At 39.7% G+C, this 25,053-nt stretch overlaps 1 protein-coding gene across 7 annotated transcripts in view; it reads left to right on the top strand.

The window, feature by feature from the left end:
• The window catches only part of PCGF3 (polycomb group ring finger 3), a 109,893-nt gene that overhangs the window by 40,775 nt on the left and 44,065 nt on the right, over positions 1–25,053 (top strand). For 5 of the 7 annotated variants that reach the window (XM_051642770.1, XM_051642772.1, XM_051642773.1 and 2 more), the window contains 6 exons: positions 16–71; positions 1,026–1,136; positions 1,606–1,694; positions 2,760–2,897; positions 4,856–4,936; positions 6,537–11,826. In XM_051642770.1, the coding sequence (XP_051498730.1) occupies positions 16–71; positions 1,026–1,136; positions 1,606–1,694; positions 2,760–2,897; positions 4,856–4,936; positions 6,537–6,584 (523 nt within the window). In that variant the 3' untranslated portion in view covers positions 6,585–11,826. Of the gene's footprint in view, positions 1–15; positions 72–1,025; positions 1,137–1,605; positions 1,695–2,759; positions 2,898–4,855; positions 4,937–6,536; positions 11,827–25,053 lie in introns of those variants that run through there. The other 2 variants (XR_007891829.1, XM_051642774.1) reach the window with 2 other exon arrangements.

Genomic DNA, 25,053 nt, shown 5'->3' with positions numbered 1-25,053 from the left:
TTTTTCCCTCGGTAGTCATGACCGAACAATGCAAGATATTGTTTACAAACTTGTACCAGGCCTCCAAGAAGGTAAGTTGTAGTATGGACTTTTTTAGAGGCTGTTTTGCACATATTTTAACAGTAAAAAAAAAAAAAAAAAAAGGCAGGTGATGAAAATGCAGGCAGGATTAACAAAGGCAAAATGCAGTGGAAAACCACACTCCTTCATTTGTGTAATTTTTGTTGATTATTTTCATACCTGTACTAGTAGTAACTGGCAGGGGATGTTTGTGGGAGGAGAGGTGGGATATTTATTGGAAAAACATTATGTAAAGCAGAACAGTAGTACAGCTTTTGAATATGAGCACACTAATTCTTGTTTGTTCTTATTAAATTTTGTATTTAAACCTGTTGTGTCATCTTTCTAGAATTCTCAGAGGTAGAACGTAATGCAGAACAGCTTTTAGTTTCAGTGAAGTTTCTATTAGTGTGTGACTCTTCCTTAGCAGGTAGCTTTCAGTTTCTGTTTTCATAATCCTCTTTGAAACTGAGCCTATTCGACTAAAGAAATGCTTTATAGTAACTGCTCAGTAGTTTTTGTCGTAGTGTATGTTACATCTTCCTTTTAAATTGAGTGTTTTAATACATTTAAGCTGCAAAACCAGAACTCTCAGACATGAATAAGGATTATTTAAAATTTATTTCTAACATATTGAAGGTCAAAACAATAAATACAAAGTTAAAACCAATGCTTTGACTGCAATACTGTGCAAGGGATTCAAAATAAGGTATAATGTTTTGAATACTATCTCATTCTCATGAGAGTGCTGTGATAGTAGCTGTACAGTTGACTTAGTAGTATTCTGCTTTGGAAAAGACGAGCATGAATTGATACAATACCAAAGATAGAAGAGTAGTAAGTACTGACAATACCACTTCTTCTTGGCAAGCCTTTTTCACTTAAGAGGAAAGGGATTTGGAATAACTTCATAAATATTGCATTAGAACTTTATTACAGGCATTAATATTTACAATTTTAAACAGCGGAAATGAAAAAACAAAGGGAGTTTTATCACAAACTGGGCATGGAAGTTCCAGGGGACATCAAAGGGGAGACATGTTCTACAAAACAGCACCTAGATTCCCATCGAAATGGTAAATGGTCTTCTATTTTTTCTGTCTTGGGTGGATGATGGCTAGTAAATTGATGAACAGACCTGTTGGAGATATGTGCTCAGTTGGTTTATTATAGTCACAGGCATTTCATAAACTGCACAATACAGCGAGTGCAGGATTTTTCCTTTTCTCCTTATTTGTGCACAGACTCTGTTATGGCTTTTTTTTTTTTAAGCTGGTCATAGCATATTACTCTTGGTGAAGGAGGTCTCCGTAGTAGTGCCTGCATGGGGACTCTGAAAATACCAAGCATCTGGACTGTTAGAAGTTGAACTGAAGGTTGTACTTTGCATGTATTCCTCTCCTTCGTGTTGCCTAAGCAGATAAGCACCATTTGGGAAAAGCCAAGTTTATTCTGTATTGCAGTCCTGAGCTGTGCTGTTTTAAATGTATAAGCACTACAAGCTGCTGCTGAATGTTATCCCATTTGTCTGGTTTCATATCTAAGGTGAAACTAAAACAGATGAAAATTCAAACAAAGAAACTTCTGAGGAAAAACAGGAAGAAGATAATGATTACCATCGAAGTGATGAACAGGTGAGTTTATAGGGCATGTTTTAGTTCTATCTTGTATTTTAGTTTTAGTGCTTTGGAATGCTAACAGAGAAGAATAACTGTTTCAAGCCACTTCTTCTGTCCTCTCATAGAAACCAGATGCTGTGTTGCCCAGTGCTTTGTGTAAGGATAAGTTTCATTTTGGGGCTTTGGCAGGAATTGAGAAAATGTTAAATACATTTTCATTAAAATTTGGTAGCTCTGACTGTTTCTGGGTTTCTGAAGTATTTATTTGCCTTCAAACAAATTCAGTTTTTTTGCCCCTCCCCCCCCCATCTGAAGGAGTGTGTCTTGGTATGATGCTACATTGAGCTGAATGTATATCAGTAACTGTGAGTAAAACCTTTTGCACTTTACTAACTTAGGTTTATTTTGTTTTAAACTCTAATACTAAGACAGTTTGTCTTATACCATAAAAATAATAAAAAATCTGGGAAGTTCACTATTAAATATTAAACACAAAGCATGTTTAAAAGTGAAATCTCTTTTTGGGTTAAAGAAGCTATCCCTTTTATGTTTTCCTGTTATGTGTGTCCAGAGTAAATTAAACTTATGGATTATGTTCTTTTCAATTACAATGTAAGGGAACTTTCAGAGGGGTTGTACCTAGTCCTAGATCCTCTTAATGCATAAAGTAAATCATCACAAAGAGCTTAGAGTAAGTAATTAATATCTGGATGAGAAAAGAAGTGAGAATTGAAGCATAGAAATTAGAGAGACCTTTTGGGGGAATAATCTTTAGAGTTTAAAAAATTTGCATTACTGGCAGCCCATGAATTTGGACATGAGCAAACTTGCTCCAACATTTAAAAAATTATTTCTTCAACTCTTCTGTCTAGATCAGTTTTGTTTGGAGGAGTGCTTATCACTATACTGACAAGGTGTTAGAAAACTTTTTATTTAATAGGACTACAGGCATTTCACATTAAGAATTACTAGTACTGTACTCTTTCACTTTTTGTATTAATAAAAATTGCATATGGAATACATGATGAAGACTCCAGAATATTGTTCCAGCCAACCCTGACTGTTCACTTTTTCCTGAAGGTAAGCATCTGCTTGGAGTGCAACAGCAGCAAATTGCGTGGATTGAAACGAAAATGGATTCGCTGCTCAGCACAAGCAACAGTCTTGCATCTAAAGAAGTTCATTGCCAAAAAACTTAACCTTTCTTCTTTTAATGAGGTAACATTTTAATTTTTAAAACAAATTGAAAACAGAACCATGCACCATTTCTTCAATCCATGTTACAAGCCATTTTCTTGGCCTTTCTTGGGTCTACACAGGACTTGCTGCTTAGTTGGCAGTGCATCTTTTCACCTCCATGTAACAGTAGTTGAGCTAAAAGGCTTGGTTATGTGCTTCCACCTGTATTGAAACGGACTCTGGCAAGGTGTCCTGTTTGACAGTTTGTAGTCGGGTATAACCCGTCTTTCAGAGAGATTTTACACTTTGTGCCAGGGTGGGCATATCAGACACTTCAAAAATAGTGAAGCCCAGCTTAAGATAAAGCAGCACAAGTATTGTTCCTTTCTATGCTCTCAGTGAAGCTCAACCTGAAGCTGCTGCCTACTACTACAAGCAGTGTATTATTAGATACCTACTTTTCCCTTGCTTTGCAGGGAATACTTGGAATCATGGGAAGGATTTATGGTGAAAGGTACAGAACAAAAGGCAATTCTTTGCACTTCTCCTAGTTCAGATGCAAAATTAACAGTGGTGAGCATATGAGTGCAGCCCCTGTTTACTGTTTTGCTGGGTCCTGGACACAGTCTTTAGACATCTCAGTTGATTTTCAGCTTGCCATCTTCCAACCCTGCACTGTATCACCAATTCACTGAATTTCATTAAGACTTTTCATTCAAATCAAATAATGTGCTTTTCAGTCCAGTGTGTCAACACCTTTTTGCTCAGACTTCTCAACAGCCAATTTGCATCAGTGTCACTCTTCCTTCCTAGCTTCCATACGCTTCAAACCACCACTCTGTCTTATGGTTGGAGTATGTCCCCAAACTCTGCTGTCTTCCTGAGAAAAAACTGTTTTGGAAGTGGTTCACTCTTGGCTGTAGCCCAGCAGCAACGTATCTGCTGTCACTGTTCAAAAGGGGATATTTGTGCATGTGTGTATAAGTACTCCATTCCACTTTGCCGGTCTGTGATTTAACAACCTGCATGGCTTTTACCGAAGGAACAAACTTTCAGGAATACCATTTATTCCTTTGCCATCCCTCCCTTCCTTCTTAAAGATTATATAAATTGTGGTTTAGTCAGTGTACCAGTACCAAGGAATGGGTACATAGTAGAAGGATAATTTCAGCTTGTGGGCATTTGGTTGTTTGCTTTATAGACTATTGCAGGTTTGAGTTACTGGCAATTAGATAAGCTGTGTAAATGGACTGCATGGACATTCAGGTCTTTCTGGTTTGATAAGTAAGCCACTGTGGTGGAGGTTACTTTTTCATGCATGTTCCTTGTAGTTCAGCTATTGCATTTCAGCTGGTATGTTGCTAAATTTTTAAATGCTTATATCATCACTGTTTCTAATACCATGATTTTTCAACACAGATAGAAAAGTAAAAATAGCTATTGAGTATCTGCAAATAAACCAAAAATGTAGTGGTTTAGGGAGGTGGCAGACAGTTTTGTTTTGTTGGGGGTTTGTTTGTTTGTTTGTTTGTTTATATGGTTGTTTGTTTTTTAAAAAATGTATCCTTGTGGCAGAATGCCACCTAGCTGGTGGAAAAAAAGAAAATCATGCTATGTTAAATAACTTCTGTCCTTGAGATTTGTGAATGGTGTCTCATTGATAATTTCATTGGGCCTTTTTGAAAGCATGTAAAGTTTTCAGGAAAGGGCACTAGTGCTGCTCAGGAAGCTAAATCAGTTAAGTCCAGTTCACACAGGATTTCCTAGGTAGGCACATGTATGGTCTTTTAGCACTTGATGTTGAGGAAAAACACTCATTTTTCATTCCTGGTGCTATTTTTGTCTGTAGAGCTACTGAATGAATTGTTCCAGTGTCTTCAGAGAAAAAACTAATCCTGTCAAACATTTGTAGTATTATCTGAAATATACTCATGTACTCATGAAATATATTAATGTACTGTGTCCCAACAAATTAACTGTTGTCTTTGTTTTGTCAGCTGGACATATTATGCAATGAAGAGATTCTTGGCAAGGACCACACACTCAAGTTTGTAGTTGTTACTAGATGGAGATTCAAGGTATGGCACAGTGATTCTACGTAAATAATGAAGTGACCAAATAAAATACTTGTAAAAAAATGCATAATTTGAAACTACACCGTACTAACTGCAAATTCAATAAAAAGATAGTTTAACAAGTACCTAATACAGCATCCTTAAACACCAAGTATTATTTTTTTTTCCAGGGGGAAAAAAAGGGAGTTAAGTATTAAATTGCAAGGCAAAAGGGAACACTTAACCAACTGTCAAATTGTTATCACATCTAGCCAAGGAAGTAGAAACCCCAAGAAAGTATTTTTAGCTTATTCAGGTAAAACTGGTTTTAATTCACATAAGTGAGGAGATTGATTGTGATGCATAAAAGACAGAAATTTTCAACATAATTATCTTCTGTAGCTCAAGAAGGCTGTTTTACTTCTAAAGGAGAGGCAGTAATTGCAATGCTTGTCTGCCTTAGTTAAGGAAGCTTCTTGCAGCATAAACAAGGCTGGTTAAAAATGTTTAAGTACACCTTTGACTTGATTATTGTGATTTCTTTAAACAACTACCTTGAAACTGAATAATAAACAATGGGGCATTCATTCTTAGTATTGATTATCACATCAATAATTACAATTCCCATGAAATGGGTGTAAGAATTAATTGCAAAATTGACCACTGAAGAGGCAAGTGACACCTGTGCAGTCAGCATATGTGTCTTTGGAAAGGTTGAACTAGGAGTTAGTATTCATAATGAACAAGCCACAATGGTATGCGCTGAGGTAGAATCCCTGAGTGGCTTCAGATACCTACCTAGAAGAAGTGTAGGTGGGAGTAAGAAGGCTTTTTCTGTCTTTGTGTAGAAAAATAATTGACGTGCTTAAGACTCGCAGGATGGAAGTCACTGGTCAGTCTTTGAAGTGCAGAGTTCACGAGTGGAATCCCACTGTAATCTGTTTTGTGTGATGTACCTGAATGACCTGGAAAAGAATTTCAGTAGTGCGGTTAACAGTGCACTGACAAAATTGTGGTTATTCAGGATAGTGAAGAGAGATTGATGACAAAGGACTGAAGCAAACCTTTACAGTTCTGAGTGACAGATGATTAATGTGCACCTTAACTTCAATGTAGGTAAATATAAAAGGATACAAAGCAAATGTTAGGGATTTGGGGGTGGGGGCACAAAACAACCAAGAGGGAGCTGTTCTTTACATTAGACACAGAACTCCTTGGTGAAGGATGTTGTGGATGTTAGTTTACCTGTTCATAAGAGAAGCAATGGATACATTCATAGAAGAGGAATCAAATGAGAGCTGTTAAATATGAAGTGCCATGTTCTCTTATGCTGCTTTTTAGGTATCTGCATGTCTCCCTTACTAGGAGTTTCCAAGTTAAACAGACCTGGTAGAACTGATTTAAGGTGATCAGCTCCTTACACAAAAGGGAGAGGATTCTTGATCTCAGGTTTGAGCTCCACATATAAAGTTGCATCTTGCCTTTGTCTTGGTGAAAATTTGATGAGTCAGATAGCTACTGTGATAGCTCATTTAAGCTTTTGTTTAGGGAACAAAAAGTTTTGCTTACTGAATAGGTAGTTTCAGTTTTGTTTCTTAACTTACCTGATATTTCTGTCTTGCAGAAAGCACCTCTACTGCTACATTACAGACCCAAAATGGACTTGCTGTAAGAGTACTTTACTGTCCTTTTGGACAGAGTTTTTTGCAGAGACTATCATCTGGCACCTTCTTAGTGCATCACTAATCACATGACACAAACCAGCTGAATAATTTTGGAAGACTCTAGTGCTTTCATAGCAGACTATACTTCTGAATATTTGTTCTAGGGATGTGTTACCTAGATTGCTGGACAGAAAATATTTATACTTTTTTTGTATGGAAGAAAGAAGTTGCAACTCAACATGACACTACCAGCACTAAGTTTACAGATACTGAAAACACTTCACAGTTCTATGTAGCTCAGCCCAATTTTATCTCTTACAGTTATACAGGAATAATTTAGAAAGTTGTGGGGTGATTTTAAAATGTTGCTTTTTACACCAAGTTGCATTTATTTACTTTTCACATTCTGAATCTTTAAAAACTATATTTTTGCAAAGTGTTACTGTCTTATATAGTATGCCTGATTGCATTGGCTTTATTCAAGTTGTTCTGTAGAGCATTTAACATACCTGATGATGTAGTGACTGGTGATAATTTATTATGCTGCATTGAAAACTTTTGAAAATCTGGGAAACCAGTAAGTTCATCATTTTTGCCCAGTTATTGCTTTCCCTGACTTTGTGTTTTAGTAAAGTTTTTATACTCCCCTATGCATGTTGATTTGGTAAGATAGAAATAATTTCAGTTTATTTTAATGTGCCCTGATATTTTGCTGTGGCATAAATTACACCACATAATGACAAATACTCAAAAGTGCTAGATTTGTGAACTTTTTTAAAAAATAAACATTTCTTATGTAGCTGTGGCTTGCAGAAATCAGTTTTTAATTTGGAGAGAATTTGCCCTTACCAGCTATTGAAACACTGAATCTTGGGCAACTTTGAGTGATACAGCACAGTTTTCACTTCACTGATTAAAAATTCCCCAGATCATTATGAGCAGCTTTATATTTCCTTTACTTGTTTTCTTATGAAACCATATAATTTTCTTTAGCATAATTCCTAGCTGTCTTGCTGGGGGGAGGGGTTTGGACAAGATTATATTGACACCTTCTGGCCTTAACTGATAATTTTTGCTTGTGGCAGCCCAAATGAATGCAAAGTAATACACATGCATGTATATGTGTGTGTGTACATGTGTACACACATAGAGCTATGTATGTTATAAAATTCACCCTCAATAGCACTTAGCAGGGTTTACTGCACTGTTTGTAAGGCGTTTTTTAACAGCTGGCTTTTTTAAAACAGTACTTGAACGTGATTTCTGCAAGCTGTATACTGTACAGCATATATGTATGATTGTGAGAGTATTTGTCTGAAACAGGTGTCAAAGTCACTGAAAACAACCTATGTCATATTATTGGCAGCTAGAAATAGTTAATGTTCTAATTTTTGGAAGAGTTTCCCAGTGAGCTCAAAATGCTAGTTGCTATAACTATTATTAAACCCTGTTAATTTTTGGTAAACTGGTTTGGGTAAGAAAACAAGTTTGCCTGTTACTGCCCTGCTCATTCTAGCTGTGCTCCTTACCCTCTTCTGCTAGGAAATGTTACTTGTTACTTGCTAACAGGAAGCAGATGCTGCAAGAGGTTCATCCAAGCATTTTAAATCCTCTTCGTCTGAGTTTTCAAAGCACCACATTCCTTAGCACATGTCCCATAATTTCGTTTTTGGAATCTTCAGTCCTCCTTTCTCAGCTCTGCTTCTGCAAAAGGGATGCTCCAACTTGTTCTTACCTTTTAAAAAAAAGGTTCCTCATTTTTAATTACAGTCACAGATGTGAATGGCAAGGAAATTAAAAAGTATGTCAGCAGAGAATGAAAAGGAGCCTGCTGATCTGTGGAGATGGAAAGAAGAGCCACAGAGGCCAAAAAGTCTTATTGTCCTTGCAGGTGGGGGTATAGGGTAGAGGCATTTGAATGGTTGGGTCAGGCAAAACACCACATCTGGACTGGGTGGCTGGGTTTGTTTGTGGGGTGTATGTGTGCACATGCATATGAGCAATGGGATTGTCCTTGGCTCTGGTTTTGTCTTACTGTTTGTGGACTAAGATATATGTATTTTAGCTTTTTTTCTGTCTTTAACATTACTTGAACTGGCAGAAGAGGACAAATGAGATAGTGGGTCTACCATTTGTATAAACTTACAATGAAGCAGTCAACCTCAGTGATATAGATGTGTACACAGACTGACATACTGGGCCTCTCTGGAGCTGTTTTTGTGGTTTTTACTGCCCTAGTGTAAGTAAGAGACTGGCTCTAGCCAGTGAAGCACTTAAAGAGTATGAACAGGGCTGCAGGTGTCCACCCTCTGTGCATCCTCACTGTGCAGACACTGTCTGTACCTGATGTAGACGTAAAATTAAAGCTGCCTGAGAGCATTCTGATTAACCACCTTAATCAGCATATATTTATATACACACATAAAAACAAATATATATATGTGAGACCTGTCTACCTCAGAATGTGTGTACTGCAGAAACGTTTTGTATTACTAGATACTGATGCAGTACTGTTACAGTACGTTGGGATTTCAGTATTTTCCTATGTACTTGTGCAACTGAGAAATTATTCACAAACATGAAATTCAAAAGCCTTTCAAATCTATCTCTTACTCTAGCAATCTACACTACAGAACATATATTTATAAGTTTATAACCGTCATTAGAATCACTTGAATTTGTTATGGTGCTATCATGTTGAAAACTCTTTATACTTATATGGATACATAAATTCAAGCCAGTATTAATGCTTACTGCTGGTTTTTTATGTTCATAATTGTGTGTAACTGCTTTTGCAATGTATTTAATCTGATAAAACCTCACCAGTTAAAAGAAAAAAAAAAACAAAAAACAACAGACCTCACCAAATACAAACCCACCCAGTTATTTTTCTAAATTACATGTAACAACATCTTCACTACAGAAACTCTTACCCTCAGGAGGGATGTGGCTGTGTCTGGACCATATGTTTATTTCCTTTAGCTTTACTAAAAAAACTACAATGCAATTGAACTGAGGTCAGAGGGAGGTCCCCTTTGGATCAGAGCCTTGTTTCACTTCTGTGAAGCTTAAAAAACAGTTAATTTATGTCAAGATTATATTGGGTAGAATAGCCCTGCTTCTGTTCAAAGTTGGACTAAATGTTGTACTCAGTGTAGATATCTCTTAGTTCTAGTGAGATTATGTTAGTTTATTTTGGCTTTCATGAAGATGCTATTACTGTGAAGTAGTTTTCACAATTGCTTACGCTGGTAAATAATTGCAGTAAGGAGGTATCTTGTCGCATTATCCTCAGCAGCTGTGAGACTGACTAATCACCCAGGCTCAGAGTCTCATTAAATATAGTTTCAATAAAAATAGATAATTCAGATAGAATATATAATATTGAATTTAAATAAGATTTGGGGTTTTAAATTTTAACTTTATAAAATTATTTATTCTATTTTAAGCCTTCTGTCTTATTTTACCATCCAAGTATTTTTGGTTTCAGTGGTCCAGCTTTATTTACGGGCATATAAAATGAAATTGTAAGATGTTTTTACAAGCTTCTTCCTTTTACATTGAGTTTGAGTAGCTTTTATTTGTATGTTTTTGTTTTGTATGGATAAAGAGCATTACTTATGCTTTTGTGCAATAGGTTTGAAACATGCATTTATTAGGCATATGTTTAAACTGTAAATGTAGCATCTACTTACCATTAAATTTTAAAGTAATGTAGATGGCTTTTCTCACTTGTTCAAATGGGTGTTTATTTGGGGATATTATTTGGGGAGGTTGTTTTTTGATTTGTTCCTTTTTTATTTTAAGAGTGAAGTGTGGGATTTAAATTTGTGTAAGTGCAAGAACTATCTGTCAGCAATATTTTAAAATAAATGATCTTGCAAGAAACCTTAATGTGAATTGTGGAAGCAATCAGCAAGACTTGCAGCCTGTCTGAAAATGTTTTGTGCCATTGTTATGTCTGGTATATTTGTGTACCATCAAACTTAGGAATATTTACTTTTATTAGTTGTGCAATAGTATACACAACACTGTCACCTCTGGGGATATGGAACCATAAAAATATCAGACAACAACTATGATGGTGCTATTTTTTTTCCAATAGGCTATGAGCCTTTGAAAGCTTATCTGGCTCTTATTGTCTTTTTAACAACATAATTACTCCTGGGAGACTGAGTGAATGATAAATATAACCATACAGCTAGCCTATTTTAAAGCATTACACATCTTACCATTTAGCTAAATATAATAGGAAGAAGCCAATCAGTCTGTACATTAGAGAGATGAATCTTAGTAAGTACTTAAAATGCATTTTGTACCGAAGGCTTGACTGTACAGAAAAATCAAGTTTCTGTATTTCCTCAGGTAATTACTTCAGTTTGGATGTTTCAATGGAAATGTGAATGCAACCCACACTTCAGTTAGACTGCCTAAAGTTTATAACAGGGCAAAAAATTGTCCCATACAGTAGAATATCTACATAACTTTCAATTAACTAAGGTCTTGAGATCAGTTCTTGCAGTAAAAGGTTGCAGAGAGAACAACATTAAGGAACATGAAACAGTGCTTCAGTCTCTGCTTTAAAGCTCTGGTCCTGCTATTTGATCCATGTTTGATCATCCTTGGGGATTCTGGGAAATCTGTTGAAGCCGCAATGACCTCTCCAGATCCTAGTCATAGGGTAGGAACAAAATGTCCAATTCTATGAATACTTATACTGGTAACTTTTCTGTGGAACCATCCAGATTATTAGTAACCAGCTGGATCATTCATGTGAATTGCTAGATGTGGCTGAGGAGGGAGCCCTGGGTTTTGAGTACTGATGTTCCAGTATTTTTATTTTTTATTACTTCAAACACAGAGCATTGGTTTAATGGAATCTTGAATTCAAGTGACTTATCTGAACAAGACAAGAATTTGTTCTTTCCTTCTGCAACAAAGTTATTTTATGGTTAAGGGACAATAAGCCAGTGCAACCACTAAGCCTTTATCCTTGTATGTGGCGTAACAAAAATTCTGAAACTGTCACAGTGTAAAACCATATTTTTGGCTTAGCTTCATTTGAAAGTTTACAATTTTTATGCTTTGTGTTGCTGTGTAATTTTTGTACTATTGGTGGCTAGTTTTGTCGGAATAAGCCTTTTGGGATTATTGCTTAATGTTTTGATTTTATGATAGTGAAGCTTGTATCCAGTGTTTTGCCAATTAATATTATATGCTTGTTAATAAAAGCAGAGAAACTAACTGAAATACTGTCAGGCTGGAAGTTATTGTCCCATTTTGCCCAAAGAATGTAAGGAGTAAGGAGTCAACTGAACCAATGGTGGTGTGTCGCTGCATTGTCATAATCAGCCTTTTCACTCAAAACACAAGCATGTCCCACAGTGTTACTCCACTGCACAGAATGGCAAAGGCTGTGACAAGTGAGTGGCATGTAACTGCTGGTTAGGAAACAAAATGGCTTTGCTACAGAGAGGAAAAACACAGTTGCCCTCATCTCTTTCTGGATCTGCAGATAGAAAGGTACTTAAATGACCTGTTTATGTTACTTTCAGTCTTACCTGGTGATGTTGCACAGGGGCCAACTGCACCATTCTGGAAGACAAATTCTAATTATATTTTACTTTGGTGACCTGTTAGGGGGGAAAAAGGTCTCTTACAGGAAGTTTTGATTGATGAACTGAATATGTTTTGCCCTCAAAAAATTGGTCTCTTGTGGTGCTTGCCCTCTTTGTAATTTCAAGAGCTTTTTTCCTTCAACATCTTTGAGATTTATTTTAATGCCTGAGCAGATCAAGGGTGTGAGGGGAATTTTCAGTCACATTAATAGAAATGCCTACTTGAGATAATACACTGAAGTTGTAAAGCGGATACATAGCAGTTTAATTTCGTGCACTATCTCCATGCAGTAATGCAAATTTCTAGCTTGTGAACTGCTGTATACATACTGAGAGGGCAGGAAGGGCTTTTATTCCTGCTGTTGGCTTGTTAGGAGCTGCCAACAGCTACGGGCTGGTTTAAAGTCAGAGGGTTATTCACACATGTATTTCTTACTAGCACTAATAGTACCAATGTATAATTGTCCTGAGGACATCACAGTTTTGCCTCTTATTAGCTTCATTTAAATACCAGCATGATAGACATCACAGAAAGGTCCCTTTGCCTGTGTGTAGTGGCTTAGAAGTGGATAAATGTTAGCACTAATCAATTTTTTTGTTGTTTTTTTTTTAAATCTTCCATGTTTTTGCTAGTAGTGGTTCTAACACTTCCCTGAACTTTGTACTACTGGTTGCTTCCATCTGTCTGTGAACTAACCAGTCACAGGCCTGGCTCCACCTGCTTCTTTGCTGATTGTGTTTTCAGCAACCAGCACAGGAGTCTAGAGAAGACGTGCTTGAATGGAATGATCCTGTTTCATGGAAGTGTGAGCACAGATTTTCTGACCTCTGTAAATGCTGGAGGAGTTAAGAGATGACAGAAACTTTCTTCTCCAATGCAAGCAGAAGTACATAGTCACTTAGTGCAGAACACAAGTTGCATTCCCTTTAATTGGCACATATATAATGAAGAAATTGCTCAGATCTGCAGGTGAATGACTTTACGTTTATACCTCACTTCAGGAATTATTAAAGCACTGCCTTAAGCAGCTGTTGTGGATGTGACTTTTGAAATGGTTATGGCAAAAATTGTTTTGTAACTTAGTGTTTTGTATTGTCCTGTGTAAAATATACTTGCAGAAATTCAGACTGTTCTCTGGCTTTGATTTGGACAGAAAAAATAACTTATTCTATGTGTTATTTTTTATTGTCATTATTTTGTTTGACATGAGTTATTTAGACTGCAAAACATTGTAGAAAACCTAAGCAACAGAAATACATGATGAAACCCAACTAACTCCTCTCATTACCAGCAAATTTAATAAATTAGAGTAAAAACAATTTCAGTTTGACTGAAATTGCCACACCTCACAAAAAATTGTGTTATTAGACACATGTTCTGAAGGCATAAACCTGCCCTGCTGCTAATAGCAGCCAACTATTTTTTTCTACAGAGGTAATTCAACATGAGAAACATTTTTTTTTTTCTTATTTTATAGGTAATTGATGTTTTCTTGTTCCACTAATTGAATATTCTGCTATAAAAATAAGTACTTACAGGTGACATACCTCTTTTTGTGCAATAATGTCTTCAGGGTTTTCTTGATACTAGACAGTCAGAAAAAATAATCCATATTAATTGAATGTAAGAATTTTGAGGTAGATTAATTCATCTGTTGAAACTGTGGTTTAGCTGTAATTGCTCAGGATTAAAATGATCTCAACTCAGCTAGGTTTAATCCAATACTACATCTGAATAAGTATCTGAATAGAGGTATAGTGCAATGCAACTCACCATGTGTCTTTATGCAGAAAGTCCCTGTATGCCTTTAACTTCTGACATGGACCTTATTTAGCTTTTTCTTTTCTTGATTTCTTATTTCAAGTTTCCTTTTGATTGGTTTTTCTGTGAGAAATTCAAACAGTTGTCTGGCCTTAGTGGAGAACAAAGTTTAGAAGAGTACTCTGAGTCCCCTACCAAGAGTAAGATGTGAGCCACATCTATCTAAAAATGTCTCGTCTTTTACATGACAGTATTCTTGGACTTGCACTGTTACTGTCTAGAGATGTTGATGGTTTTGAATTAGGCTTCATATGTTATGTGTAATGATTGAATGTTGATGTATTCAAACAAGTATCTCGGTGAAAGTAACAAAAATCCAAGCAACTGGCTTCAATAGGAAGACTGAGGGTGCTGCCTTTGCAACCTTGCTTCTTGCTTTTTGCCTCTGCCTGTAGCATTGTTCCTTTGCACACCTGAGGGAAGGGAAGCTTCATTTTCAGAAAAGTCTTTAAGGGTTTTGATTGATTTATGTATTTTCTCCTTTGATGCAAAGCTCACTGTCCCTTGCCTGAACTTTGACTCCATCCAGGAGCCTTTGATTCTGAATGCTCTAAGGCTGAACCATGTGAAGGTATCCATTGCTGCTGTGAAAAATGCTGACTGCTGAAGCAGCAAGTGGTGTCTCTGCTTCCAGGCTGTTTTGCTAGTTCTCAGCAAGATGCAGTGAAGTTTTTGTTTTGGTGCATACTATCTAAGTGCTTTTGTTTTCCCACTTAAGCAATATTTTTGTAACCAGCTGCAATAGATGGTGGCTGGCGGCATTACTTGGATTATAATTTTAAATGTGTTTTGCTAATTCCTTAGAGTGTCTGGGAAGAGATGAATAGTGTAGTGGTGAACCTAGATGTCAAGCAGAATGTATCATGTTGCTCTGTTTCACATCCTCTGGAAAGATTCCTTTCTCAGCTTAGTTTCATCCTTACATCGTAGAGCAGCAACGTCTGACACCTGATGATTTCAACTCTTTGCTCTGCTCATCTTTGAAGCTGCTTGATACATTTCCAGGCATCTGGGTTGAGACCAAGGGTCTGATGTGTGCAGGTCAAGGTTCTAGGGGAGTTTATGATTAAAAAATGCTGTGACAGCTTTGGGGAGGAGAGGTCTGGCCTTTCCTGTCCATCACCTGAGGACTTGCCAGCACCCGTGGATAGACCCACTGTGTATTGTCTTTGGAACAATAAGAGCTGTGCTTTGCCCTGGAACTGGCATATTGTGAAGGCAGGCACAACTGTAAACAGAGTCTTTCTGTGTTCAGGAAAACAGATTGCAACTGTTAGCAAAGCTCCTGTGTGTTCCTGGCACTGTTGACTTGAGCACATATTGGAGCATTAACTGGGAGCAGGGCAGGCACTTTCAAACTGTAATGCAAGGCAAAATGGCAAAGCCAAGGAAGCAACAGCAGTTTCACTGCTTGGTGTTTAACAGTGCCTTGGTTAAGTTAAACCAGAGTTGTATACCACAGACCTTCACATGGGCATGCTTAGAAAGGAAGGTAGGGGAATGAGAGACTGTATGAAGCATAGCTGAGTAGTGCAGATGACTTTCAGCTTTGAGCCAAGAGTGGAGGTCCTTGGCACAGTGGATCTCAGCATGGGAAGTGCCAATGCCCTGCTGTGACAAGGAAGCTCAGCTCTGCGAGGGCAAGTGAGATGCAGAGGCACCTGAAGCAAAGCCCCATGTTTCTGGCAAAGCCCTGGTGCATGGGTGGTCTCTGAGGTGCATCTGTCCTTGATGGCCAGAGCAACAGCATGTTCTGGTAGATTGTAATTGCCAGGAGTACAGTTTAATCTGCTGGTGTGACTGTCCCAGCGAAACCAGAGGCCTTTATAGCACAGGTGCCAGCTGTCATGCAGCACCTGGTGAGAGCAAGGTCAGACATCCAAGTTTGTGTCTTTGCTTCAGCCACTCTCTGGCTTCAGAACAAAGAGCTCCCTCATCACACCAGAGTGCAACCTGCAGGCTTCTGCAAGCCAAGCAGCAGCCCCACTTGATTTCCCCAAGGGCAGTGGGGAATAAGCATCTTGCTGCTAAATATGAATGAAAATGTCCTGTCAGATTCTGAGCAGCTGTGGGACACACAATGGCCCATGCAACTGCCTGTTACAAGCGAAGGAGTATTTGGGAAGAAAAGGCAGTGAGATTCAGGAAACCTAGTCATTATTAGTTTTGTTTATACAAATTGCATAGCTAGGAACTGATGACAGTACAAATTACACATAGTTGTCTGGTCTTTGTGACTGGAGTGGGAAGAAGAGGCTGTTTCTATTACTAATGAATTATTATCTGCTATTCATGGGAAAACATAGGAACTGTATGTAGACTAACACACTAGGTGCCTGGAAAATACAAACTGTCGTTATTGTGGCTGTGGATCTGAAAGGACAGCCACTGATAGATAATTAATAATAGATTTATCTCAAAGGTGGTTTGTTATTTGTTAAAGAAAAAAAGAGTTCTACAGGAGATCCTGAAAGCCACCAGGAAGGGTGAGCTGACTGGAAAATATTGAAGGCTGTTCTTGGACACCATAAAAAGCATTAGAGTTCACAGGGGATTCTTGAAATGACTGAGAAGTCTATATGTAGTATGTGTGTAATGTAATTAGCTTATTGCAAAAGGGCATAATGGAAGAGAGAGACTAGTAGGGAAATTCCTATTGCAGTATATGAGGAGTTAATTGGATGCTTTGGATTTCGTGTTGAATACTTCTTTATTTTCCCTAGCTTGTTGCTGAGTGCTGACCATGCATCACTGCAAATGTCCTGGGGTACCAACTACCCTAATGAAGAAGCTAATCCAAGAAGTCCAGAATTGAGGCATGTGTCTGTGGGGAAGTCAGATCCTTGGTCAGAAACTCTGAGGAGGCAAATCACATCTGGTGAGGAAGAAGCTGGGTCATGATGTCCCAGGGTTGTTCGAGGGTCTCTGCAGTGATGAAAAAACCAGTGGGAGAGGTAAGCCCTAGAAGTATAAAGAAGGGCATGCAAAGACACGGAGACTATCCGTAGCTTAATGGGTTGCCGCTGGCCAGACAGCATCACAGCAGAGAAGCTGTATCTTTCAGGGAATTAGCATGCCACACCATTAAAGTGGCAGCTAGGGTGCAGTTGATAACTGAGAAGTCAAGGATACATCTATCAACCTGTCCTCTGACAGATCAGTTTTATTAGAGAGGGTGTGCAACTCTTCTAAACCTAGCCCTGATCTAGAGCCACTATCACCTAGATCCCGCTCATCTGCTGGCAGGGACTCGTGGGAGTCTTGGAAGCATAGGCCTGCCAGGTTTTGCTTTAGAGGATCTTGTATCACACAATAGAAGCTCCTTTCCAAGTATTTTTTGTTTTTTCATTGGTTGTTTTGTTTGTTTGTTTGTTTGTTGTGGTTTTTTTGTCTGGTTAATTCAGGGATTATTAATGTTTATAGGACAGTGTTGAACTACTCAGCTGGGAGCTATTGCTGGGCCATGCTCTGAACTGCAGCACAGAAGCAGATTTTCACTTACGTCTACGATGTCTAGACATCTACAGAGAAGTGAATGTCGAAGGTGGTGGCAGCAGATAAGCTAATGCTCACTTGTGACAGTTGATTTTTTCACCTGCACACTGGGTTGTATGCTAATACATCTCTTTCACCATAAGATTTGTAACTCAGGAAGCCTTTAGGTTTTGTTCTCCACCTTGCTTAAGCCCAGCTTTTTGCTTAATGGGTATGAAAGCTATGTGAACTATTGGCTTTCCTTGAGGCTCATGCATCTCTTTTCTGTTTTACTGTGCAGAGGTTTTCTATTCCAAAGCTGTGTTCTATGGAAACTGGTGATTCATTTGCAACTTGTTTTAGAACAGCAAAAGATATCTGTGCTGCGTAGCAAAAGAACCAAATGCTGAACAGCATTCTGTTCAGAAAAGTGTTTGTTTTTGGTGTTGCTTCAATGTAGCACAACCAGATTTCAGGCTCAGGGAAGCTTGTGGAGTACTGTTGCCTTCCGCTGTCTGTCGATAGTGGAGAATAGCTCTCTATAGCTGCAGTTCTTCAGCTTCCTTCTGCAATCCTGCTGCAGGGGTTAGTCACTAGTTATCCTCCTCTTTCTTAGTTTGGCCTTTGATCAGAGCAGTCCAGCATACAAAGCTGTGCTTGGTTCCCAGAGCTCAGTTCCAAGTGGAAGAGGTTGTACAGCACCAAGTAAGATGTATATATATGCTTGACAGAGCAATGTGGATGAAATAATGGATTTTAGTTTATTTTGTTAATCAAAGAACAGATGTATGGTGTTGGTCTTTTAGGATCTAAGGAAAAGCAAAATTTTGAGAAACACAGGCTCTTCTATCTAGAAGGCAAAGAAGGAACGAAATCTCAGAACTGGCACCAGTAACAAAATGTGCAGAGATGGCCCTTGCAGACTGTCTCAGCCTCTTGTTCCCAGGCCACTTCACCTGTTGGCCACCTTGGCTTAGCTCACATGCTCACTGGCACGTCCATGCTCACAGCAGCACACTGAGCCCTCCAATCCATGTCTGACTGCAGTTGCTGATGCTCAGGCTCCCTCAGACATACAGACACACAAAATTGAGCACCCCTCCCCAGCAGGGACTGAGAAAGGAATTCACTATGAAGATAAGACAAGCACTGATCAGGCACAGGGCATGGTTAGACATGTGTACTGACCAGCCAGCTGTTCACACAAAACTGGCACTTTACATCTTCTCTACCTCTCTTTTTTTTTTCCATTTTTTCCTCCCCAAATTACCTAAGACCCTCCCTTCTCTTGCCTTTTGTTCCTCCCCTGAACATCCCATAGTAAGTCCTGTATAATCCAGAACTGCTTTTCCCTGGCATCCCATTTTAGGTCCCATACTCCTAGGCAGAAAACCCCCTCAGACACTTGATGCGGAAAGCTGCTCCTGATAACTCACAGAATCACTTAGGTTGGAAAAGACTTTCAAGATCATAGAGTCCAGCCATTAACCCTACTCTACCAAGTCCAGCACTAAGCCGTATTCCCAAATGCCATATCCAGACAGCTTTTAATCACATCCAGGGATGGTGACTGGGCCACCTCCCTGGGCAGCATGTTCCAATGTCTGACAACCATTTCAGTGTGAAAGTTCTTCCTAATGTCTGGTCTAAACCTCCTCTGGTGCTGCTTGAGGCCATTTCCTCTTGCTCTATCACCAGTTACTTGGGAGAAGAGACCAGTGCCTACCTCTTTACAACATCCTTTCAGGTTGTTGTAGAGGGCAATGAGGTCTCCCCTCAGTCTCCTTTTCTTCAGACTAAACAGCCCCAGTTCCCTCAGTTGCTCCTCATAACACTGGTTCTCAAGGGCCCTCATGAGCTTCGTTGCCCTTCTTTGGACACGCTCCAGCACCTCTGTGTCCTTCTTGTATTGAGGTGCCCAAAACTGGGACACAGTATTTGAGGTGTGGCCTCACCAATGCCAAGTACACGGGGATGGTTGCCTACCTGGTCCTGCTGGCCACACTATTCCTGATGCAGGCCAGGATGCCATTTGCCTTCTTGGCCACCTGGGCACACTGCTGGCTCATATTGAGCCACCTATCAATCAGAACACCTCAGGTCCTTTTCTGCTGGGCAGCTCTCCAGCCACTCTTCCCCAAGCCTGTAGTGTTGCATGGGGCTGTTGTGGCCCAAGTGCAAGGCCTGGCACTTGGCCTTGTTGAACTTCATACAACTGGCCTTGGCCCATTGATCTAGTCTGTCCAAGTCAATGTCAATGTCCTACTCATAGTGGGTATCACACATAGACCTTGGGCTGTTGGGACCCCAAGAGTCCTTAATTTCTCTGCCATTGTACCTGTGTGCATCTCTGGGCTTGTGGACATGGGCCTTTTGTTGGCTAGTGGCTCCTATGGTGGGCTGGGAAGCAGCCCAGCAGGATGCAGTTTGCTTTTCTGTGCACCTTTGTGGCTGTGCAGATGAGCTAGAGCCATAAGCACATGATCTAGCAATTGTGTGTTCAGTGAAGTGACATGGAAAGATTGAGGCATGAGGGACAGCCTATGTGGCAGTGCAGGGTCATGCCAGTCTTGGACTAAGTACATCTGGCATGAGAGGCAACTTCGTGACACAGCAGAATGTTGGTGGAGTATGAGATGAGCTGTAACAGCCTGTCTCACAGGTGATGTGCAAGCATGGCAAAGTTGCATGAGATGTCCTGGCCATGCAGGCTGCTTGTTTATCCCACTAGACCTAGCTTAGAGAAAGCCACTGTCCTGGGACAGCTGTGATGTGACTGAAATGCTAACATGCTAAAATGGTGATGTCACGTGCCAAATTATAATGTTCAGCTACCATACAAAACAAATTCTGCGTTCCTACTCTGCTGCCATCCACCAGACTTTTTTTATTTTTAAGAAACAGTAATGCAAATAATTCTGCTACTATTGAGTTCCTTTGCCTTTGAGCATCCCTAGTATTGGACATGCAAATATACTCCAAGGGTATGCTTGCCTCTGATCAGAATTCAACAGAGATTTTTTTAAAAAATCATCCTGGTCAAAAGGGATTCAGTTTTGCTGCCGTGGATGTGCCAAATAGCAGGAGAGGTAGACGAGAGGAGTTGGTTGCAGGCCTTACCCACTTGCCATGTTAGAAAGACTGGCCAGGATGCTCACTGTTGCAAGCCATGCTTGTGGGGATGATGATGATGAAGCATGTTCTCAGCTCAGCTGCATGTGTGATGGTCAGACTTCGTGGTTATTCTGCTGAGGTGGTGGCTGCCAACATGGGACTAACTATCTATCACACGGGTTTTATTTTCTGTGTGAGCAAAGCACTCACCTGGCTTTTACTGGGTGACAATCAACTAGGTAACCACAGAGAGGAAGTGCCAGAGCTAGGGGATGGAGCACCTTTCCTTCATTAATTGTGCCAATTACCTTACTGTGACCATTAGTGAGGCTGCTGATGGGAACCACCACCTGATTTTTATTGCTGCCTGATGTCATTTCATAGAACCATAGAATGCCAAGTTGGAAGGGAACTCAAGGATCATCTTGTCTAATCTTTCTTGGCAAAACAACAATTTAGACAAGATGGCCCAGGGGAATATGGGTGGTTGACACCTAGGATTCTTGGATTTAGAGTTCACAAGTCTCTCCAGATCAATATTTTATTGAATATTTTCCAATATACATTAACACGAAAAAGACAATATAAGAGAGAAAGATATGAGGAAAATATCCTTTTAGTGAACTGCACCACATTAAAAGACATCAGTGACCTGGACAATGTGCCTGGATCCAAGCTGTGGTTTAGCAAGTTTAATCCAGAGAAACATACATGTGAACTTCCTGGATGTATTTTTGCAACCGTTAATGTTGCTTCTCCTGTATAATCTGTCCCAGTTCACTGGACCTGTGTTAAGCCTTCATAAATAAAAGCATACATGTTGTTGCCTCTGGCTGTTTGTCCACTTACAGGTGAAATAAAGTGAAACTTGCCTCAGACACTCAGACTGATGGGAGGAGAGTGTTTTCCAGACTGGCTTCCCTATCAGGTTTTCATTCAGATCATAAAGAGTTTACATTCACTGTGCACCCTGCCCCCAGCCCCTGCCAGTAAAATGTCACCAACATTCTTCTAGCTCTGGCCATCAGTGTTTCTTCCTTGCAGAGAGTGATACCTATGATCCTTCAGGGGTGCAGATGGCATGGAGTACACAGTGCTCGCAGTGGAAGTGGTGTTTACTTCATGTGTTTGTTTTCCTAATAAAGCTCAGCTGCAATAACATGTCCCATCATGGTGAGATGGAGGGAAACACTGATGGAGACACATTGTAAGAGCTTTAAGATTAATTCCATTACTTTCTTTCCAGAAACAAACAAACAAACAAACAAAACACAAAAAAAGCCACAAAAACCCCCAACAAATCAAAACAAACAACAAACCTGAATTTTTTCAATGCCTTTGGAAAAACAGGATTATTTGCCTCATTACACAGCTGTATGGAAAACTTCTAGCTACAATAATGAATTGTTTTGGGCAAAGAATCTTTAATGCTGACTAGACTGTCATAGAAATTTAACTGACTGATTCCTGGGGAGCTAAAACCAAATGTTGCTTATCAATCAAGATAAACTGAAGCTTGCTGGCTTGCTACCAGAGTTGTCTGTCCTATGGCTAAAGTAATACATTCCAATGGAAAGCTCCCAAATTGGTCCTCACCAGAGGACCATGACTGGCACAATCTGAGCTGAATGACTCAAGCAGAGCTGAGGGCTTTGGTGGGCCAACTGGTCTTTTGTCTATGTTTTTCCTGCATGGCTATTATATCAAATTACTTTGGATATCTCTTCATATCACTGAACCACAGCGATGCTGTCTGAGACTCTCTTGGCTTTCTGATACCCTCCTTTTCACTTGTAAGTATCTGTGATCAAGGTTTCTCTGCTTCCTAGCTTTGTACCTTGTAGGTCCAGCAGGAGGACTCTGCTTTAATTCTTGGGAAACAGAAAAACCGGAATGCTTGTGAGGTGGTGCCCAGTCACTTGCCAGGATATGGTGAAGTATGGTGATACAGGTGCATCAGCATCATGTACTGTGCTGGCTTGTTTCTCTTCAGTGTGGTTGTGATGCTCACTGCTGCAGGAAATGCAATGCTTTCTGGAAACCTCTATATATGTTCATCCTAAAATTTGATAAAATTTGATAAAAAATTATAAATGCTCTGCACGGATTCCTCTCCTCATGTGTTCAGCTTTGCTGAGAATGGAATCTGTTTCTCTAGGACAAGAATAATGGCTAGTGAAGTAAGTAAAGGCTGAGCTGCCCACAGGCTTTGAGTGCACTAGCAGCACTGTGGTAGCTACCTCATGTCTTTTCAAAGCAATAGGCTTTTTAGACAGCGTGGAAGTGGGGTCACAGTCAGGAGCAGACTGTGTTGTGTGGTAGGAGGGAGGGTTGTAATTTATTGAGTATACAAACTAATGGCTGTTTTTATGCTCTGCCTCCTCCTGGTTTCCATTCTGGACTGTTCCTACTGATACTCTCAAAAGCCACTTTTCTTGAGCTGATTGTGGGTTCAGTGGAACACATCCTAGTTCAAGCAGTGCAATAAAAGCTGAGCTCAGCCTATGTGATGTTTGATGTCTTCCCTTCAGCCTGGTCAGCCTTGCATTATTCTTCCCATTTTGTAAAACTTCCCTCATTTGTCCATGCTCTTTTTGTGCAGCCTGTGAGCATGAAAGTAATTCAGTGGGCTGGGCTCACTGATTACACTGTTGAACAGAATGAATGGGGCTGAGGACAGAACCAGCAGAGCCCTCATGAGGTGCTGCTTGTCAGTAAGCTTGGAGGTAGGGAGGTGAAGTTGAGCTTTTCCAGCTCTGCAATGGAAATGGATTGTGCATGTAAGGCCGGTTAGTCCTGGAGTTCTGGATCTTGCTGGAGCTCCTTCCAGGCTTTCATATGCTTTCTGGAGCAAAACCTAAAGCTGACACACACATATTTTGCAAGAGGACTTAGTTTAACTGCTTAGTGCCTGAGGGAACCAGCAGTGGATGCAGAACGCTACATGCTGACATATGAAATATTTCAAGGGCACCTCAGATGACTGTGCTGGTTATAAACAGTACCAGAAGAGGGTGCATGAAAGTCACATAAACTGCTTCAAAACATGTCTGCAGGGAGCTATTTTTAATACTCACCCACTACAGTTTCATTAACATCCTCTATCTTACATTTGGAGGAAGACAGAGATGATGTTCTACTAATATTTGTAGTACCCTAAGAAGCAGTGCATGCAAATAATCAAATAATCATGGTTTCCCTTCACATTCAAATATTTATTTTTTAATCTTGCAGCTGACTAGTGCTTGCTGTAGAGAGACAGTGGAGGACTGCAGGATTCTGTGAGATTTCACTGCTAATATCTGAGTTAACTATTTGCCGTAGAAAATATCAACTTATATGTCTGTAATGCACTCAGCTATGGGAAGCCAGCAACAATTCCAGGGTATTTCATAGTTGTGAATTTTATTTAACTCCTGACTGCAACATTTGAAATTATGAGAAAATAGAAGGTGTAAAATTTAGGAGGCTAATCTAGTAATATTTTAGCCTTTTAATGAGGACAGATTCTTATACTTGTCTCAGGGAGCTTCCTGGGGACTTATAAAGCATGCTGCTAAGCAGATTTAGTCAGAAAGAGTAAATGGAGAATTTGGGACAGGTTGAGTCCTCCCAAAAGAGTTACTGAAACTTTCCTCAGGATATGAACAAACTTTGAAATGAGAATATGGGACTTTCTCCTTGTTCAAGCACCCTCACTTGCAAAACCAGGACTTCAGCTCATTACAGTAGTGCAGGCTGGGTTCCTGGACTGATTCATGCCTAGGACAGCATATCGAGTCCACATCCCAGCTTTCCTCGCAAGTCACTATTTGAAGAAGTGCAGTAGCTGAATTAAACCGGGAAGTGGCACTGTTCGAAAGCAATGCGAAGTCTTGTCTGCTCTGCAGCCCACGCAAATGCAAATTCACAGACAGGAAATCCGATGGGAGAGTGGGAAGGGGTATAATGTCCTAATCACCAAAGCTGCGAGTTACCTTTATGTGACACTACGTGATCTCTGAACCTGAATGCTCTAGAGGTGTCACTTCTGTTCAGGCTTTAGCAAGTGGTGTGTAATGGAAGAAGGAAAGAATCACCGTTTTTTTCCACTTCTTGCCCTTCAGAACCTCTGCCAGAGCACAGAGAATTCAGAAGGTTCCTTCCTGCAGTGCCTTTGAAAGGCCTTTCCTGTTTCAGAAGCTACAGCACAGAGTTGGCATGTGAATATCTTAGGTTTTCCTCATAAAGCCTCAGATTTTCCAGAAAGCCTTTTCATCTTTGCAAAAAATTCAGACCTTCCAGAAATGCCCATGAAGGACTGGCACCTGTGAAATTAAAGATGTCTGTCATGTTTTGCCTTGTGGTCTGGTGGTTCTGTCTAGTAGCATTACATGTGAGACACAACAAAGCACTGCAAAATCTGCAAGGCATTGGAAGCTGACTTAGATTCTCTGAGAGAGAGAGGAG

The sequence above is a fragment of the Apus apus genome, chromosome Z, assembly GCF_020740795.1.
Source record: "Apus apus isolate bApuApu2 chromosome Z, bApuApu2.pri.cur, whole genome shotgun sequence".
Taxonomy (NCBI): Eukaryota; Metazoa; Chordata; class Aves; order Apodiformes; family Apodidae; genus Apus; species Apus apus.
The sequence above is the reverse complement of the archived record's forward strand: the minus strand, read 5'-3'. Positions and strand labels throughout refer to the sequence as shown.